This window comes from Cydia amplana, chromosome 8, assembly GCF_948474715.1.
Source record: "Cydia amplana chromosome 8, ilCydAmpl1.1, whole genome shotgun sequence".
Lineage (NCBI taxonomy): Eukaryota > Metazoa > Arthropoda > Insecta > Lepidoptera > Tortricidae > Cydia > Cydia amplana.
The window spans coordinates 17,108,816-17,129,688 of NC_086076.1; the positions used below are offsets into that span (position 1 = coordinate 17,108,816).

General features: G+C 38.4%; 2 protein-coding genes and 1 long non-coding RNA gene across 3 annotated transcripts in view; all 3 read right to left on the minus strand.

Annotated features, from left to right (window-relative positions):
* The window catches only part of LOC134650165 (uncharacterized), a 74,240-nt gene that overhangs the window by 23,679 nt on the left and 29,688 nt on the right, over positions 1-20,873 (minus strand). The gene's annotated exons all lie outside the window — the stretch shown is intronic.
* LOC134650108 (glutathione S-transferase 1-like) lies at positions 188-5,284 on the minus strand. The gene is made up of 6 exons (XM_063504941.1): positions 5,243-5,284; positions 4,277-4,414; positions 3,392-3,450; positions 1,493-1,634; positions 979-1,172; positions 188-323 (listed from the first exon to the last, which is right to left on the minus strand). Exons 2-6 carry the CDS (start codon positions 4,412-4,414, stop codon positions 209-211), a joined length of 648 nt encoding a protein of 215 aa, XP_063361011.1. The 5' UTR covers positions 5,243-5,284; the 3' UTR covers positions 188-208.
* LOC134650109 (glutathione S-transferase 1-like) lies at positions 6,650-9,627 on the minus strand. Its single transcript, XM_063504943.1, has 6 exons — positions 9,612-9,627; positions 9,073-9,210; positions 8,516-8,574; positions 8,003-8,144; positions 7,303-7,496; positions 6,650-6,805 (listed from the first exon to the last, which is right to left on the minus strand). Exons 2-6 carry the CDS (start codon positions 9,208-9,210, stop codon positions 6,691-6,693), a joined length of 648 nt encoding a protein of 215 aa, XP_063361013.1. The 5' UTR covers positions 9,612-9,627; the 3' UTR covers positions 6,650-6,690.

Sequence of the window (20,873 nt, forward strand, 5' to 3'; positions counted from 1 at the left end):
TTCAGTCGATGCTTTGATAGGTCAAATACCGCAATGTAATCGCACCGTCTAAATGAGCCCTAAAATATATTCTGATAAATTAATAATTATTTATTTGAGATAAAATAAATTTAACCTTTGTTGTTAAAAAGCGACCTTAAATAAATAAATAAAAACATACAATTGTCATGTTACGTAAGAGCACAACACTCCATTGATCTGCTTTAGCTTAAGGAAGTTTCGATTTAATAAAATGTTTTATATCCTCAAGACCTTTTGCGTTGCCCTTTTGAACGTATGGCCGTTTCTCTAGATCCTTTAGCCACGCCTGCGTTTTGGGGTATCTGTAAAATATAACATTATTAAATAAATAAAAAACCCCAGATCAATGAATTGATTTTGTTAAAACATATCTCTCAATACCACCGCTAGCTAAAAGGCAACTAACCCCGGCTACACACGTTAACTATAAATCGTAGCGATTAATCTGTGCAGTCCGATTTGCGCAGTTTCATCTACCGTGTGTATGACAAATCGTTACGGTACTCGACAACGATTTGTCATACACACGGTAGATAAAACTGCGCAAATCGGACTGCACAGATTAATCGCTACGATTTATAGTTAACGTGTGTAGCCGGCATTAATAGGTTTGCCACAGATAGACACACAGACAAAACTTATAACACCCCCCTTTTTACGTAGTTAAAAATGAAGGTTTACTATGCCTAGAAATATTTAAAGTATGTCTACTTTTTAATATACTGTCGTATACTGGCAGGCTGTTTGAAAGCTGTGAGTGAGGTATAATTTGTATGAAATAATTGAAAACAACATTCTTTTCGGAACACTTTGCCGCGCAACGCTACGGAACGGACGCCCGGGATGCCTGCTCGCGCTTAGCGGTCATATCTGTCGTAATAGACGCGTTTTGTTAGAGAGTGAATCTTCTGTACTACCTAGTACCTACTATGATTTATTCTGTGACATAACCCTTACTTTTGACCGTTGAGCTCCAGAAGTATAAGAAGGCTAGTGACCGTCGGGTACGCTGCGATGTCAGCGATGGTGATATTATCACCAGCCAGATACTTGGTCCGGGTCAGGAACTCCTCAAGGAAGCCGTACGCCTCCTCGATAGCGTCGAAACTCTTTTGAGGGACCTCCGTGATTCCTTCAATTATTAAAGGGTACTGCAAAATAATTGACATTGATTTTAAGTTGCAGTTTTAAGTTCACGGAAGATGCTGGAATTAAACCACCACTGAGTGGTAAAAAAAATTTTTATTGTATAGGGTCATAGTTTCTTTCCATTAGACAGTCGTCGTTAGTGCAACTGGACCTAAATTAGTTTTGTTTTAGTTAACTAAATGATTTCCGTGATAAAAACTATCCTGTCTCACCCCGGAATTTAAACTATCTTCTCCATACTAGATTTTTAATAAATTGGTTCAACTGTTTAAGCTTGAAGAGGCAGACTGACAAACAGAGAGAGTTACTTTGTTATAAATACCGTTATGTTTCGCAGTCTCGGGAATAAAATGGTGCTGTTGAAGAAAAGTTTTTGGTTGACGAGAGCCCTCTGTTTCGGGTCCTTCGGGTAGAAGGATTCTTGTTTGCCGTATACATCTGCGAGGTACATCAAAGCGGCATGGCTGAAACAAGTCAGGAGTTTAAAATTACATTTATGTATATCGTCGCCTAGTACTCATAGTACAAGATTTGCTTAGTTTGGGGCTAGGTTGATCTGTGTAAGATGTCCCCCAATATTTATTATTTATTTTTATTTATTTATTTTTCACTACACACGACCTCACTACCACATACCACACCACACACCATAGAGAGCTTTTTAGAGGTGGTGTGGTGACGACAAAAATTAATGACAAAATTGCATTTTATCGATAAGAGTGGCAAAATGATTGGGTGCATATTTTGAGGTGTGTCCTCATGTTGAATTGACTTTGAAGTGATGATTTCGAATAATAAATATTTAAAAGCATTCATTTTTTGTATTATCTTACAGTTAGTATTTTCCACGTGTTAATGCCTAAATGTAATATGTACCAAATTATCATGTAAGTATAAAAACTGGTAATAACACATAAGATACCTACTTCGCGTTCCGACGCAGGTGACGTAATGGATTTTTTGCACTAACAGCAACTTCTTAAGAGGGGGCTAAAGCCAGGAAATTAGAAGGAAACAAAAGATGTGGCGAACAAAACTTCCAACGGAAGATATGGACATGTGCGGGTTTTTATCTTTTATCTCGATTATTACTATGAAATAGTTATTTTCGATACAAGTGCGAAAAAGAGGAAATTCAAAACGAGTGGCGATAAATTAAAACACGACCGAAGGGAGTGTTTTAAATCGACACGAGTTGCGAATTACCTATTCGCACGTGTATCGAACAACGATTTACAGTACATAGGGCACTTTAAAGTTTATGGCACGAAAAGTGCTATTTTACGCCCCATATGTACTGTAAACATATTTCCGTTTAAAATTTTGTTCGTCATAATATATCCCTCGGCTATTATCACTAGCTACTTCAGACAACAAATATACTGCTATGGTACGTACGCAGGGTAACGATATACAACTGAACTACATTTTCCCTTGATTAAAACGTTTTAATCAAGGGAAAATGTATTTTCAAGTATTTTCAGTTGTATATCTCTATTCTTTATTTTATAACTACAATTTTGCGTTATCCTCCGCTTAACAATGTAAACGATTGCACAATCGTAACGTAATAACAGGCAATTGTCGCGCCAAGGTTACTCTACCCAGTATTACATGACGTCGAACTTGATTTGTCATGATGGCTTGCAATGCATCTCGTACGTACGAGTACAGTTGAGGAATTTGATTTCTGTACCGTTTCCATAAAGCCCGATCAAATGTATAACCTGTTATTATAACCAGAATACGCCTCCAATTGTTTACGTTCTTGCTCTACAAATTCCAAGTTCAAACTGGTTTTCCAATGATAATTACTTATGCCTCGGCCACGAAACGCGCGCTCCGAGCTTGCACGCTCGATGTTGCCATTGCCACCGACCTACCATCACCATGCATTTGTTTTAATAAGTGTGTGCCAACACTGCCAATGGTGATGAGCGAAGATTAGAGGAAACATGCGGGAATCAACCAATAGAATTGGTTGTAATCCACATCTCCATTCCGCCGGGTTAAAAACAATCTCCGCCTCTGTGGAAAGGTAGTGTCAGCGTTCCGTGGCCCTTGGGTTACGAATGCTATGTGTGGTGGCGAGACACTGTCGCACAAACAGCGCCTTTTGTAACCAGGTTTACGAACTGTCAGTTAACAGTGTGGGCGATGGTACTGACATCAAATCAAAATAATATCTGTAAAATAGGTAAGCGACTGTGTTTCCATATACCTTTCGTGTATCACCAAACTGCCGTCTTCCAGAACAGGTACGGTGTGTAATGGATTTTTCTGAAAATAAAAACATAAATATCACTTAGCGCCACTTGCACCATCCCACTAACCCGGGGTTAATCGGTTAAACCGTTAACCCGGTGTCAGATTGTACTGGTAAACATGGTAACTCCAGGTTTAATCGGTTAACCCCGGGTTAGTGAATGGTGCAAGTGGCCCTTAAGTGTTAAAGTAGTTAAAGAAGAGATCCCTTATACGGACAGGTTCGCCTTTATACATTGTATACTTTCTATTTAATTGTATCTTAACCTGTCTTATATACAATAAAGTTTTTACATACATACATATACATATAAGGCCTTTAAGATACACGAAGAGCACTGCGTTTTGGCTGATATATATATTTGGCACGGCGCCTCGTAAGACTCAGTGTGGTACCGCTGAACCGGCTAATTCTGGCTTGCGGATTGCTACACCGAGTAAGGCGCTGTACCTACGTATCGCGCTTGCATTACACCGCCACGGCTGCTGAAGTGGTGGAGTATGTACACTAGAAGACCGGTTACACCTGAGGGTGTTCCAGCTTCGATCGCGCCACTACGTGCACTTCAACTCTTTTGTGGTGCGCGTGCCGCGGCCGCTGCAGGGGACCATCGAGTGCGCCGACTTCTGGCCGAAGGGTGTCGTATTTCGGAGGTTCCGGGGCAAACTGCCGAATCCGACACAGGAGCAGCCGATGCAACGGAGCCACGCCGTTTTAGTGTTTAGTTTTAAGTTTATAAAATACATATGTTTGTTAGTCTGTAAGGTATTTGTAATTTGGGCCTTGTTGCCTGAATTAAATTTCTAAATAAATAATGACGATGAGACATTTGACCCTTACCTTCAAAAATTCAGGTTTTAAATGTTCTCCCTCCAAAAGGTTGACGTTAACCAGCTCAACGGGGACGTTGAAGAGCTCACAGGCAACCATGCACGCCCTAGCCGGGGGGCTCGGGTCCAATTTGTACAGCTTGACCATCTGTACAAAAAAGAAAAGAAAACACCGACTTTTAGATTATTAGGTGTTGTCTTATTCTTAAGCTTTGTCTACCTATTTTTTTACTTGTTTTGTTATTAGACTAGCGAAATGTTCATACCTAAATTAAAAAAAAAGAATCTATTTATTTCAAGAACTACAGAAATTTCAATAAAAGCAGTACAGTGATACACTAGGCTCAGCTGGTATTGTGGGAATTTGTATTTGTATTTATTTGTATTTGTATATATAATTTTTATTATCCTAACTATCCAAATAAGTGTATAAAATGAGAACTGTCATCACTACACAGATTCATATGCAATTTTTATGCTTTTCATTAGCTGTACCACTTCGCCGATTGCTTTCCGAGGGCTAATTCATTAAAAATAAATTTATTACCTACTAAATTGCCCCAGCCCCACGAAGCATAACAACCATAACATTGCAAAACTCATTCTAAGTATTTGATGACATTTCACATTTGATATTTAAAATCAATCTGTCATCAAAACATTACAAAAAAAAACCCAAAGATTATTAAATTGTACAACGAGACTTAATCGCGACTTAACGGGACTTAAGCCAGTCTCCTCTCCGAGACCACAGGGACAACGCCGTCCTCGAAACGTCGGAGGCAAATCTTAAAACTTAGATACTTACGCGATTAAGTCCCGTTGTACAATTTAATAATGTGTAAAAATCGTGAGAGTTTAAATCAGTGAAAAACAAAGATCCCGATGAAGATCCTTTTTAATAAGTTTTCAAGCCGGTTAAAAAGTGAATATAATATTTATTTATTTACTTTAAATTTTATTGAGAGAGACTCACGTTTGTTCGCTACCAGCGTCCGTCACCAAGTAACAATCAGTGAATCTTTGTTAGTTTATAGTCCGCTTCATAAGTTGTTTCCATCTGAACAGAAGGGGCGTAACAATGGGCAGTTTTACGGTGCATACGCCATTATTGATATTTTAACCGTAATAATACTAGTTGCACAATAATCGCGTATCTCTACACACGATGGTCATAGTGACTTGCAATTAGTTAGGTGCCTATTGGTGATTATTTTTCTCTTATTAGGGTTCCGTACCTCAAAAGGAAAAAACGGAACCCGTATAGGATCACTCGTGCGTCTGTCTGTCTGTCCGTCTGTCACATCCTATTTTTTCGGAAACTAGGTACTGCACCAATTAAATTGAAATTTGGTACACATATGTAAATTGCTGACCCAAAGATGGACATGTAACATAAACAAATACATTTTAAACATGGGGGCCACTTTTGGAGGTAAATGAGAAAGTTAAAAAATAAAGTTCTTCAAACTAGGTATATCGTGTTATCAAAGAACTCATTTTGAGAATTTTAAATGTATATTTTTTTATCATTTTGAAATACATAGGTTAGAAGTTATTTAAGAAAATAGGCAATAAATGACAATTCCCCCACCTTTATCTCCGAAACTGCTGGGTCTAAAATTTTGAATAAAATACACAAAATAGTTCTTTACTTGTAGATGATAGGAAAACCTATTAGAAATGTGCAGTCAAGCGTGAGTCGAACTTAATGTACGGAATCCTTGGAACGCGAGTCCGACTCGCATTTGGCCGGTATATTATAGCAGGTGGTGGTGGTACCTACTAAGAGTACCTAACACTCTTACATATCTATAATCGGTATTAACTTTGCAATTGTGATTCGAAATGATTAATTATTTATTAGGTAGGTATATTTGATTAATAATGAGGAAATGGGTATTCTAATGTACTTACTTCCTTTTTTTTCTATAATAGGTTGAGGCTACCACAGCTTATCATCCAAATTATCCGGATATCGTTGGATAAATATGTTTGTCTTTACGTTAGTTCACCTACGATAAAATATATCAATTCACTTTATAACTGGTCCGAAGGTGCCCATGATGCTTGCGGTATTTTCTCGTTGAAAATAAGTAGCCTCGGGATTATGAATTATTTTTTCTCTAATAAACTTAAGTTTCGAAATTTAGATGCGATAAGGAGAGTAAAATATTAAAATAGATATATATTGGCGGCCCGATTCGAACTTTAAGTTTATGTTTCTTCAAACAAAAACGTCACTTTTGACAGTGACATATCTAATCCATATCGTAATATTTGCGTTATTTGACGTATTTTAAAGCTCGAATCGTGCCGTGGTTGTTTATTGTTGTTTATATTATTATTTATTTCAGTCAAAATAAAAACACACAATTATCATATTACGCACAAAACAGAACACTCCATTGGATCTGTTAAAGCTTAACCAAGTTTGGATTTAACCAACTGCCTATACTCCTCGGCACCTTTTGCGTTGCCCTTTTGAACGTATGGGAGTTTTTCTAGATCCTTTAGCCACGCCTGCGTTTTAGGGTATCTGTAAAAGACAACATATTTAAATTAAGTCTTGCCTTCTTAGGAACATCATAATTTGATTTGAAATCACGTATTTACTAAACATAGATATAAGCTTTGCCTTTATCTGTTACCTACTTTAGCATCTGTTTTGTTACGAACAACCGAAATAAGATTGTACTAATAAGTTCAAATCCTAATACCTACGTAAGATTATCAAACAGAAGCATTTAATATGTATTAATTAATTAATATGTAGTAAGTATTTGGATTAAACATTAGTTAAGGCACAGTTATGCATAGGTATATTCAGCGCATTCGTGACAGTTATTTTATTTGGACGAACTATGATGTGGCTAATTTACATTTCTTAGCTAGAAGGTACGAGACGAAGGCTGCGTGGTGGATATTCTTTTTCGTTGATTTTGTTTAGGACATTCAATAAAAACAAATTCAATATAATTGCATTTTTTATAAATTGACGTTTTTTTTTAATGAATTTTGATGTGGAATACTTACTTTTGAGCGTTGTGCTCCAGAATTACAACGAGCCCAGTGACTGTAGCGTACGCCGCAATGTCGGCTATGGTGATATTATCACCAGCCAGATACTTGGTCCGGGTCAGGAACTCCTCAAGGAAGCCGTACGCCTCCTCGATGGCGTCGAGCTTCTTTTTAGGGATCTCCGTGATTCCTTCCATGAATAGGGGGAACTGCGGAAGAAGTAACATTGCTTTTAAGTTATCCTTTCGATCCATATTATTATTTTATTACCCTTTTGCCCTAAAAGATAGTCGTATATTTTTTCATTTTGTCGTTCGTGTCAAGGTGTCAAAACTTGTATTATGGAGTTGAGTTAGTGTTGATGCTAAAGTGTTAGAGAAATAGTAGAGGTAAAAACAATACGAGTAGGTACTCGAATCATATTTATAATTAGAGTGTGTGTCATCATTAAATTTAAGTAATGACTGACGATATTAATATCTAATCAGCTAAAAGATTCTAATAGATGAAAGGATTGATAATTAGATGTGATATCAGAATTAAGCATAATATGTAGATACGAGTATTTAATTTTGTTGTGCAATTGGGCAAATTATATTGAACGTCAGGCAAAAGGAAGATTCTATTTATATCAACAAAATTAGACCAGCGATTTATGCGTGTAGACTGACAAGCAGACAGACACAGACAGTAGGGACGTAGATGATATAAATACCGATATGTTTCGCAGCCTGATGAACAAAATGGTGCTGTTGAAGAAGAGTTTCTGGTTGACGAGAGCCCTCTGTTTCGGGTCCTTCGGGTAGAAGGATTCTTGCTCGCCGTATACATCTGCGAGGTACATTAAGATGGCATGGCTGGAACAAAAGACAGGAGTTAAAGTGACTTGTTAACGCTTTGTCCGCCAAGACGTCAACTGACGCTCAGCTACAGCTCAATCAATCTTCGTGAAGGTTCAATTGCGAGAAGGTTCACTATGACGCGCCGCACACAATGATGACGATGAGTGACTATAAGCCTAGGAGAGGGGGCATTCAGTTAGTTACAAATAATATGAAAGATAATTTTCAATATCTCAGTGTTCAAACTGGACTTCCAATGCCTCTTGCAGGTGCAAAGCGTTATGGTGCGACACTGCTAGTAATGTCTTCTTCTATATTAATATGAATATATCAATTCAAGATGCGATTTTAAAAGTTTTCAAACGGCTCCTGTGCTTCTCACATACCTGTCGTTTATGACCACACTGCCGTCTTCCAGAACAGGTACGGTATGTAAAGGATTTTTCTGAAAAAAAAACGTAGGTATTGGAAGTTGATTTAGAATAGAATAGAATAGAATAGAGAGCGTTTATTCGTGACCAAAAATAAGTAAAGAAAATAACAGGCAACATAACAACAAAGTCACAAAATGGTCCCGACTCAGCATGGTGCTAGCCTGGCTAGGTTAGCGCTGGTCTTCCGTCGGGGCCATGATCTGGAGTTATAAAAAGAAAAATTAAAAATTAAAATAAAAAATAAAATTTGATAAAACTTTCCCTAATAATGGTCCCTTTGCCTCTAAGAATGTCCCACTATCGCACACAGCCAATAGCGAACGACCGGTTATAAAAGGTCATTTAAAGAACAGTTTTTTGGCTAACTTAGCGTCGGTTGCACCAAACTGTCTGTCACCGTTAAAGCGTTCGCTAAATTTTATTATATGAGAAGTTTCATAGTTTGTCAGCCGATTGCCGTTGATCAAATAATCAGTCTGTCAAGAGTGGATGGTGCAACTGGCCCTTACCTTCAAATATTCGGGTTTTAAATGCTCTCCCTCCCCAAAATCAACCTCGATCAGCTCAACGGGGACGCTGAACAGCTCACAAGCAACCATGCACGCCCTAGCCGGTGGGCTCGCGTCTAATTTGTACAACTTGACCATCTGAAAAAAAAAAATTGAGTAAATTAGGTTCGTAGATTACCTTATTCTACAGATTTATCTGTTTTAAATTAAGTTGTATTGTAAGTTAATTAAGTTTTTTTTTAATCGCGGAACGGCAAAATAAACATTAGTATTCTGATTGCGCGATTACACAGATTAAAATGCCATTTTTATGCTCATCATTAGCTGTTCCATTTCACTGAAACGAGCTTTCCGAGAGCTAATCCAAAAATTATTTGTAACCGTTAGGTTAGGAAATCATACAAATTATTATATGAATTCATTATAATATATTATGATTCCATTATTATATCGCCACGCGGCCTTTTGGCAAAATGAAATACATTTGGCAGAATTATTTACCAAAACAACCAAAAGTAAATATTTATTGAGATACTAACGTTTGTTCGCAACCAGCGTCCGTCACCAAATAACAATCTCTGTTCATTGCTATTTTTATAAACCCATTGATAAGTTGTTTCTAGCTGAACAAAAAGGGCGTAAGTACCTACACAGTTTTTTGGCGCATACGCCATCATTGATATTTTAACCGTGATACGTTGTACCAAAATAGCGTATCTACATACGATAGTCATAGTGACTTGTGGTTAGTTATTCGTATTATTCTGCTCTTACAGCAGATGGTACTAAGAAAAACACTCTTAATTATCATCGGTGGACCCTATGTCTTTGCAATAGAGTTGCGTATTGTTAGTTAACAGAACGGGCGATGATACACATATATGTATTTAGGTCCAAATGTGGTACTAGAGTTGTACCTATGAGTAATTTTAACACTTATATTATCGTGACTTGCGCTTATTTAGTTATGATTTTTTGTAGTCAGCTGGTATAAGTGTGGAATTAGACAAAATGTACCAAAAATAGTACGGGAAGTTCTTCAGTATGGACATACTCAAATAAAAAATAGAAGAAGATTATTTTACTGTTTTAGCGGACGGGAAGTTGTTCGAAAATCTAAATACTGTATTGTACTTTTACCTTTTTTTTGACAGGGATACATTTATTTATTTACAAACAAGATATATACAGTGGTACATACAGTAAAAACTAGCTTAAATAAATCTAAAATAGGCCCTTAAGGCATTGTACCAAGGATGCTGGCGACATTTTCTCGCTGTATCGCAATGCTGATACGTTGTGCGAGGTAGCCGCCAGCTCTTCGGTCATCAGGCGGCCTAGCCAAGGTGACAATCGCTATCGCTTCGCCATCGAATCGCTTTGAGTCTCTCTATCACTCTTCCACATTAGTGCGACAGGGACAGTTGCGTTTCGATCGCTACGGAGCGTTAGCGATTGGTACTTTGGCTACGCGGCCAGTTACGTCAGCCAGACGCTTCGCGATTTCTGCGAACAACTTATGCGCGCTGGGACCCCATGGACCTAGAGTTTCAACTCCAAATGGTACAAAATGGTACTCTCTACCGAGGCTCTTATATTTGTTACGTTTTAAAATTTCGGCGTTTCCGCCGCCCCGCCTGCTTTTATATTAGTCCGTTGGAGGTGGGACGGTGCCAGTGTGTCTACGCAGCATCCCACACTAACATCCGTGCCAAACTTCAAAAAAAAAAAACTAAAAAGCTACCTTTTAAAAATCGACTAAGAAAAATCAATACAAATAGCCCATTATTAAAGCCACTTCTTACACGACCCAGGCCGCGTAGCCAACGTGCCAATCGCTTATGCTCCGTAGCGATCGAAACGCAACTGTCACTGTCGCACTAATATGGAAGAGTGATAGAGAGACACAAAGCGATTCGATGGCGAAGCGATAGCGATTGTCACCTTGGCTAGGCCGCCTGTACAGCTATCATTTCAAGCTAAAGGAGTGAGATATGGAAACAAGATTTTAAGCACACAGCAGAAATATACGCAGTGAAGCTAAATAAAGGTGTGTAAAAATAACTCACGGCCCAATTCGAACATTGTTTGAATTCTATTGTTTTGTTCGCATCGGGCCGTCAGCCTCTGTCATTTTCGCATAGCGATCTGTCTATATTTTAAAATTACTAAGTCCAATTGTCGAACACAACTGTTTGGATTATTTAAAAAAAACTGTAACTCGCCAAGTCCCGTATCCTCTGAAGTTAAACTACGCTTCCAACAAAGCCTAAGCGACACCCCATTCCTACATAAATAAGATATTTTGTACCTAACCAAGTCCGATGTATGTTCTGCACTCTCTGACTCGCCACTAACAGTTTATGTGAGCACATTAACGCGATCTACTCACGGTACAAGTTTTCTCGTTTGTTACATGACCACTACATCTGTACGAACTTCAGGTCGAACATTAGTAAGACAATCTACATTAGATACTATGAGGTAATCTGTAATGCATTATTTTTATCTGTTTTACCTTACCTACAAAATTTTATGAAGCTTATCGTTTGGTCGCTTTTTGTCGAATAGGTACATATTGTAAAATGCCGAAGTAAATATGATCTTAATCATTAGATATGATGATATGATTATCTTATTTTTCAATATTTAGAGTACCTAGACGCTACTAATACTACTAATTTAATAATATTATGTAATATGATCGCAATAAATGCTTTTGACTTTGACTTTCAGCACTCTTTCAGGTATTACTATTTTGTTCTGTTCAAGTCGGTGCTAGTGCTAGACTTAGAGCTTAGCCGGACTCTAGAACGTAGTAAGCGTTCACAAAAAAATATCAGTAAATTTGGGAATCCGTTTCGTATTATTTATGTTGAAAGTAACGTGGCCATTAAACAAGTAATCAAGAATAACATAACTCACGTTAAATAGGGGCACATTTCGACCGTTCGCTTAATAAACTTTGCTAACGCACGGCACTTTATCTTGCTGATATAAATTCAACTTTGGTAAAAATGAACATTCCCGGCCGCGGAAAGGAAGTTGAGTATTTATGAAAGGGCTTGTGGCCGTTGGGCATATCTATTTAAAGTTGTAGGTACTATTAGTGATATACCTACTGAAATGTGTTAATTGCTTAAATGTTAGATTTCTATGTGAATGTCTAAATAAAACTGACAACATTAGAATTAGGTAGGTAATTTTAAATATCTGTCTTTTTTTCCGAGTCGCAGCCAAGTGAGGATGTTGATTTTTTTTAGCAACTGCGCCGTTTGTTAGGGAATATGTTACAAAAAGAACCATTCAAAAAAGTTCAATATTTTTTGAAATAAATTAATTGGTTCGCCCCGGAATTTCTTAACAAAAGTTCAAAGTTCAAAAATTCATAACTCGAAAACTACGAAAAATCGGCTAACATACATGGGGTATATTCTGATAGCCCACGACGTGGGGAATATAAAAAAAAATTTTGGTCGTCTATGTTTGGGCCACCCTATATATTGAAAACGTAACCAAATGTTCCAAGACAATTGGGGATTTTTTTTCAGTAAAAATTAAAAAAGCTCGTTATCCTGAGTAGAAATAATGTAATAATTCCCAATTTTAATACAAAAGTTGGAGGTTCAACTTTGAATAGAAATGCCCAGTTACTACTTTACGATATGGTTGCCATATGTGTGGGGACTCAGACCGGGACATTTAAAGAAAACCGGCCAAGTGCGAGTCGGACTCGCGTTCTAAGGGTTCCGTAAATTACACAATTTTTAACAATGTATTTTTTCATGTGAAACGTGAGTGAAATGTCTATAAAAAACCCGTAGGGGTAGCATCAAAAACTAAGTAATTAAGTCCGACTCACGCTTGACTGCACATTTCTAATAGGTTTTCCTGTCATCGATAGGTAAAGAACTATTTTGTGTTTTTTTTTCAACATTTTAGCACAGTAGTAGAGTAAGACCAAAGAAAGTCTGCAGCGCTAGATTAAAAGTAGTTTTTAAAAATCAGTATGCGACAACACCACAGAAAATGGATTAAATAGTCTTGATACTTGTGAAATTTCTACCATATTTACCGTCTATGAAAAAATTAAGCTGTACGCACAGCTTAATTTTTATTAAATTAAGCTGTATGCACAGCTTAATTTTTATGGTAAAATAAATTTCATTCCAACAATAGATGTCACTATTAATATGTAGACATATACTAATATTGATAAATAATATTGGGAGAATGTGACATTTGGCTTCATCAAAATTAATAAGCTTTTGTAAAATCCGCGACGGCGGTAAATAGGTACAGAGGGCCTACCGCGAACACCGAAGTTCTCAATATGCGAGCATCTTTCTCTTTTACTCCCATTAATTAGATTGACAGAGAAATTGCCCGCAATTTGCGAACTAAAGTTTTCGGAAAAACGAAATAAACCATTAAAACAATAAACATATATTAAAAATAAATTTTAGCTTTAACTAGTAGGTACCCATGCCGTGAGCATAAGCATGGAGGTTGTGGGTTCGAGCTCAAAACCCGGCTAGTACCAATGAGTTTCTCGAAATGTTAGAGGAAGTTCATAAGTATGCCTATACCTATTAGGTGTGTTCAATTTGCTGTGAAACCTTAGTCTAAACCAATATTATATTATCTAAGTAGGTACATATGGTGAAGTATTAAGATGTTTCATTCCACTTACCCGTCATCAACTCCAAATTTTGTAAACATTGTCGTTTTTTAGCTTGAATCGCCTCGTGCTGACTTTTTACAAGTGTAAAATTATTCGTCATGCGGAAAAGTAACTCCCGCACACCGGTTTTGTAAGGTTTCACCATGTTTATTCCGTTCATCACAAAACACAATGAATATTTAAACGATTTTGACAAACACATACCATAGTGCATGACGTTTACTGACTGCTTAAAAAACATTGCCATATGTAGTTTTTTAATTCGATGTCAAATTATTGCGCTGCAGACTTTCTTTGGTTTGTCTCTAGAAGCGCTGGTGGCCTAGCGGTAAGAGCGTGCGACTTGCAATCCGGAGGTCGCGGGTTCAAACCCCGGCTCGTACCAATGAGTTTTTCCGAACTTATGTACGAAATATCATTTGATATTTACCAGTCGCTTTTCGGTGAAGGAAAACATCGTGAGGAAACCGGACTAATCCCAATAAGGCCTAGTTTACCCTCTGGGTTGGAAGGTCAGATGGCAGTCGCTTTCGTAAAAACTAGTGCCTATGCCAATTCCTGGGATTAGTTGCCAAGCGGACCCCAGGCTCCCATGAGCCGTGGCAAAATGCCGGGACAACGCGAGGAAGATGATGATTTTAGCACAGTAGTTTCGGAGATAAATTTTCCATGTGTTTAAATGACTATTCATTGACCAGTCAAGCTATCAACAAAAAATGTCAACCAGAAAAAAACGCGAGCGCAGCGAGCGCGAAATTTTTTGTGCCAAAATTGTGAAAGCGTGTTAAAAAGGCCGGGCCGGGTCTAAAAATCCGAAGTTCCCCAGTGAGGCGAGCTTTCATGCGAGGTCGAAGCCGTGCTTCAGGATAAGCTCAGCTAGAGCATAGACGCCAACCAATGTCCATTGTATTAAAAAGCGAGACCGCAGGCCGAGCTTGGCGCAGCGAGGTCAAAGGCTAAGCTGAAGAAGAGGAGATTTGGAAGACAAACCAAAAATTTAGGTAAAAAGTGAGGCTGAAGGTCGAGTTCAGAAATCTTCACATTACTTAATAAATAAGCCCGAAGCGTACTTATAACCAGCGCGGTGAGCTTTCATGGGAGGCAAATGCCAAGCTTCTGAAACAAATGTTTATATTTGTTAAAAATTAATTAACGTCGAAGGTCGAGCTGTAAGAAAGCAGGGCTCTAACACGAACCAATCGTCAAATGTTACTCAACAATAATATGTGTCGTATGTACAATTAAGAGTTACTCGGAGGGCCGAAGTTCCATTGATGAGGTTTTAGGCCCTCGGGAGCCTGAAATTCGAGCTCTACATACATTACAGACTTTAAAAGCTATAAAATAACATAATTTACATAATCATCTAATGATTGTGTGTCTGAGAAACTGATATTGGACATTAGGTAAAAGTAGGTACCATAAAACATTTTATTTTTTATTTTGGCCATATGAAACGTAGAAATGTAGGTATATTATTATTTACCAAGTCCAGCCCCCTACTAAATAACTATGATTTTTAAACCGGGACAATTTCCTTATCGGCCGGGACGCCGGGACACCGTGCTTCAAACCGGGACATGTCCCGGCGAACCGGGACGTATGGCAACCCTACTTTACGAGGTCATTATGGGAACCATTAAACGTGTGATTACAGCCCTGTTTTGGGCATTTGTTTAAGCACATCAACTTTTCGCAACTGACCGGTGCCGAAAAGTATTCTAATTAATGTTGAGGGCAGTTTTCAACTTAAAATAACGAATGGTTTTTTATTACTTCAAACCTAACGGGTATAAGGTAAGGACTATTCAGAGTTGATGGAATTTAAAATGAACTACTAATAGATTATTGGGTGATAGCGATGGACAAACTACTGAGCTACTCGGATAAAATAGCAGACGCCTGCCTAATAAAACAACATGCAATTTTATTTCCTGCAGACGGTGACTCGCCCCCACTATCTGGGCCCCCACAAAAGCGACATCTAGGATGGCTCAAGGGCAACACAACGGTATATAAAATCGGCCAAGTGCGAGTTGGTCTCGCGTTCCAAGGGTTCCGTACATTAAGTCCGACTCATGCTTGACTGCACATTTCTAATAGGTTTTCCTGTATAGGTAAAAACTATTTTGGTATTGTTTTCAAAATTTTAGACCCTGTAGTTTCGGAGATAAAGGGGGGAGGGAATGGTCGGACAGACAGACGCACGAGTGATCCTTATAAGGGCTGAAGGTAGAGAGGTGTCATCGGACTTTAAACATATTAGCTAACTCGCCACTTATTTTCCATATCTGCGCTCGAGAACGCAGTTCTCGCGACTCTGGCCGGCCTGCTAAGGTAAGACAGAGGCAGAGGAACCTGTCCCACCCACCCACCTTTCGGGTGACAGAGCTCCCCCAGGAGCACACGGGTAGGTGGGGTCGCTACTCCTCAACAGCTCGCCACAAGCTGCACTGGTAAAATCAGCGGGCGATTGGGTCGCCATCACCATCAGATACATCGGAGCGGCTTAGGTGCTCAAAAATATCTGAACACGCGCTCTAACGCCTTGACAATAGAGGCGTGCTCAGATGTTTGTGAGCACTTGAACCGCTCCGATATATCTGATGGCGACTGTACCTCAAATGCCAATAAATGTTCTGTTGGATTCTACAAGTTAGTCTGTGAAGTTCCACCAATGAAGCGATATGGCTTAAAGCGCTGTTAACTTGCCAACTAAATTGTTTGCGAACTCCCTAAGTCGCTCTAATGAACGTAACAAGGAGACGGAATTAACCCAGAGCTCTCTTCGGACTTTGACAATGTTATCTTAATTTGTTATTGACACAACTTGCAGGTTGAATATTAGAGTATGGCCTTTCCACTAAGGCGGAGACGAGAATAGAAGAGATTTAGCTCCACTTTTAGCATTAAGTCTGCCTTTTGTAACTGTACGAGCAGACAGGCTTGTACTTAACTGTCAAAATTACGGCGTATTCCCATTTGTGGGGACAAATGGGAATACACCGCCATTTTGACAGCTAGGTGATGTAGGGCGGGCACCACGTGACCGCCGCTACATGAGCCGGGGACAAAAAATTACTAAGCAAAATATACGCCCAAGCTTAATAGAGTCAGACCAAGAAAAGTCTGCGGCGGATTTGACAGCCCTCGCAGTGCCAGTGTTATTTTAAACGTCAAACTACTATGAAATTATGACGTGTAAATAACACTTGCACTGCGTGGGCTATCAAATCCGCTGCAGACTTTTCTTGGTCTGACTTTAATATAATATGCTGCTTATAATATGTAAGCACCTTGTAATACCATGGTTGGCATTCAATAAATGAAATGAAATGAAATGAAGCCGAGGCTACCCCACGCCTCGTCGCCATGCAAATACACTAAATTATATTGACTGTGGTAGCCAGAGCGTGGCCTGTGACCGTTTTTAGAGCTTGTATTTAAAATGCATGCGAGTGTGTAAAATGCCTAGTTCCGATCACCAATTATTTTATTTTGTGAGCATCGCGACTTTATTTGGACCCGTTTTTGGGAAAAGGCAAAGAAAAAAGCAGTTGTCCCACCTATGAGAACAACAATTCAGTGGCTAATTACTTAATTCCAAAATTCTTAGGCATGTTTTAGCTGAATTGATAACAACAAAGTAAGTAGGTAAGTAAGCAAGCAACTTATAATATTAACATGTAGTCTTAAATACCTATCCTCATATAACTCTTCAACATTTGTGTCATTTTTTTTTCTTGCAAATCTCATTGTACCTTTTCCCAAATCGTAGTCTTTACCGCGGTCGAAATTGATTTTATATTCAACATTACGTATTGAGGAAATATTTGAGGCATGATTTATTCCGCCATATTACGGCCGCGGCCTGGCTTCAATGGCATTACGTTGACAGCTTATGAGGTCCTTTATTTACGGTTGAGTTATGTAGTAAAGATATAATAAGATAGGCGGTTAGGTGTGTAGGAATTAGGTACCAAAATGTAAAATAAAAAAAATCTTCGTAATTTCAGAAATTATTCATAAAAAAAAGTTTCTATTTACGATCCCTATTCAAATATACAAGATTCCGAAATTATTACCTGGAAATATCGCAATTTTTGGAAACTTTCCGACTGTACATCGGTAGTTTAGTTATTAGTTAGTGTTTAGGAAAGTCGCGCTATCGGGCGCCGCGTGAACTGTACGGGGCAGCACAGATCAAGAGTCATCCTAAAAGAGGTTTAATAACAGTTTCGTGTTGTCATTAAATGTGAGTAGGTAAGGAATATCTTGTAAGCTAAACGTTTATCGTTTTTCAGACATATTTTTTCATTCTATAATTTACCATGTATAATCCTCCCCTTGTTCAATTCCCATTTGAATTCCTCCAAACTGAAAAATGGCCGGCACGGCAAATAACACATGAAAATCCGCGAAAGTTGCGTTCAATACTATTTTTCTCAAAAATGAACGGCAAAGTCGACGTTGCCGGTTAAAAAATAGGTCGCGAAGTGCGTAGTTTATGGTCATTCAAAAAATTAAAAAGTTAAAAACATTGCAGTCTCGATTTCGGGACTGCAATGTCGCATATAAATTCCATTATTTAACGAGTTCCAAACTTTTTTAAACTTCAAATGGCCATATCAAATGAAGGCATAGGTCCCTTAAACAGCCAAACAGATGATCAGCACTTATTATTATTAGAAAGAGATATCTGTTTCTCGCTCTCACTTATGGGTGCGACGCTCCAAGGTCGCGGTGCGGTGCGATAGCCTGTTACAGGCTTAATGTTGGTACCGCGACTATTTAGGTGTCTCAAATAGGTTGGCGTATTTTCAGCAGAAAAATACACTTCTTTTTTTTTTTAAAGGCGGCAAGCTAATTTTTTTAATGGTTGTATTTTTTTCTGTGAAAATTAATGGAAAATTAGAACGTTGCTTCCATAAGTTCTGTAAAAATTTCTATTTCTTGCACCATTTTTGAGAAAAGCACTATATATGACTCGGCTGGAAGGCTACTTGCTGGCTTCGGATTCAATTAAACGGACTCCCAAGGTCGTCCGTTTAAAACGAATCCTCAGCCTGCAAGTAGCTACTTCCGAACCTCGATAATAATGTACTATTTTGTACTCGTCGACTGCAATGCTTGAATTAAGACTTCGTATACCAAAGTGAAATCGCATACTTTTTTCACTATGGGTCCCCAACTCAACTATAATGTTTATTTCGATACAGTTTAGTCAACTATGATATTCATTTCGATACCGTTTAGTCAACTATAATATTCATTTCGATACAGTTTAGTCAACTATAATGAAATTGACCAATCGAAAGCGCGGAGCAAGTACCACGGCCTCATGAGTTACGAGAAGGTGTCGTTGATCAACAAGCCAGGGGCGCGGGGCGCGAGGGCCGGGTTGCGTACAAGTATGAAGGTATCGCGGCTGCTCGCGCATCTTAGCTGTATACTTTTGTTTTTTTTACCTACATATATGATTCTTCTACTAGTTTTAAGTATTTTTTTTGTTGACTCGTAGAAAAAGTATTGTATACAATAGTGATATACTTAATCAAGCTTTTCAATCTCGTACCTTTACTTAGGCAACTCAGCAAGCTTCGTTGCCTAAACACGGTACTCGACTGAAAAGCTCTCCATTATATCACGATTGTATAAAATACTATAGGTACTCGACCATATTCCCCGCGTGAATCTCTTAGACGCGATCATAAATCGCTTCGGTGACATAATAACGTGAAGGGAGCGGTATGGATTTACGCATCTTTGATTTACTGGGAGGTGAGGGCTGTCATTTCGGCGCTTAAATAGAAATATGGGACGTACGCGTTGTGTTATTAAAATAATTAAGAAGAAGAAGAAGAAGAAATACATTTATTTAGCATCAGGTACAAGTAACACACAATACAAGTAACACAAACAACTTAGATGCTAAACAGGATCCCCACTCAGCATAATGCCACGGCAAGCCATGACGCTGATTTTCAGTGGGTACCTGACTTAAAACTAATCTACATCTAAACTAAGGTAGGTGTTTACTTGATCTCTCGAAAATTTTGGATTTGAAGTCGACGAATTACGAGTATAATTTGAAGTGATCTCTCGAACAACTGGTTGCTGGTTGGTTGCTGGCTGGTAGTTGGTCACTTACTGTTCATAACCAATTAAAATTATACGCTTCACATGTTGAAATTTATTAGATTGCAACTCGTAAGTCATAACAAGGTGCAAAGATATTCAAACTTCGCTTAAAACTTCCACTCGACACTGAATACGGATACTCTAAATTAAATCATTCGGGTTAACTAATTGGGCGAAGTTGCAAACTTCACACCGCAAAGTTAACCGGGAAAATGAACTCCTCAGTCAATGTCACTATTTAATCACTTCACGCGGCCCGCACTCCTTGTCAGCTCGGTGTTAAGTGGCATCGATTTTGTAAAGTGGTCCTACCTGATGCAACAATAATAAAAAAACAACGGGTTACACTCCGGGAGTGCCGACAGAAGTGAAAACTCAATGACTAGTCCAAAATGTCTGCAGCACTATGTATAATTAATCCATCCTCCTTTCTATTGAAAAACTTTAGTTCCGAAATTGCTGGCCGCTGGTTGCTGGTAAGCTTGTTTAAAATTCGAAATTCAAATTTGTAGCGTTAATTGTTTAAAATTCGAATAGAAATTGTAAAGTTACCTTGCAGACCTCGCATCTAAATATTTTATTTGGTCATGATATTTTGAGTTTTATTCACCAGTACTAGAGTTCACTTTTATTAGCGATTTCATCAAGATGTAGCTTTATTGAATTATGTCATTGAGTTTTTCTTTATTGATTTAAATGCCATCTAAATGAGTGGCCATCTAAACCTTACGGTCACGTGATCGCTTTACGGTCACCTGATCGCCTTACGCTGTCTCGAGTTTATCATTTTTTCCCCACCTCAAAAAGTGCCCAGCGCCGCTAAAGAAGTTTTCACTTCTAAAACTAGCCATAGCCTCCTAACTTAGGACTTAGGAGACTTAGGAGTCCTAAGTCCCAGCGTACAAACTTTTGTACATATTCCAAAAAATATTTTGAACTTTCATTGCGTAACTAAGGGTTCCAAATTTAAAAACAA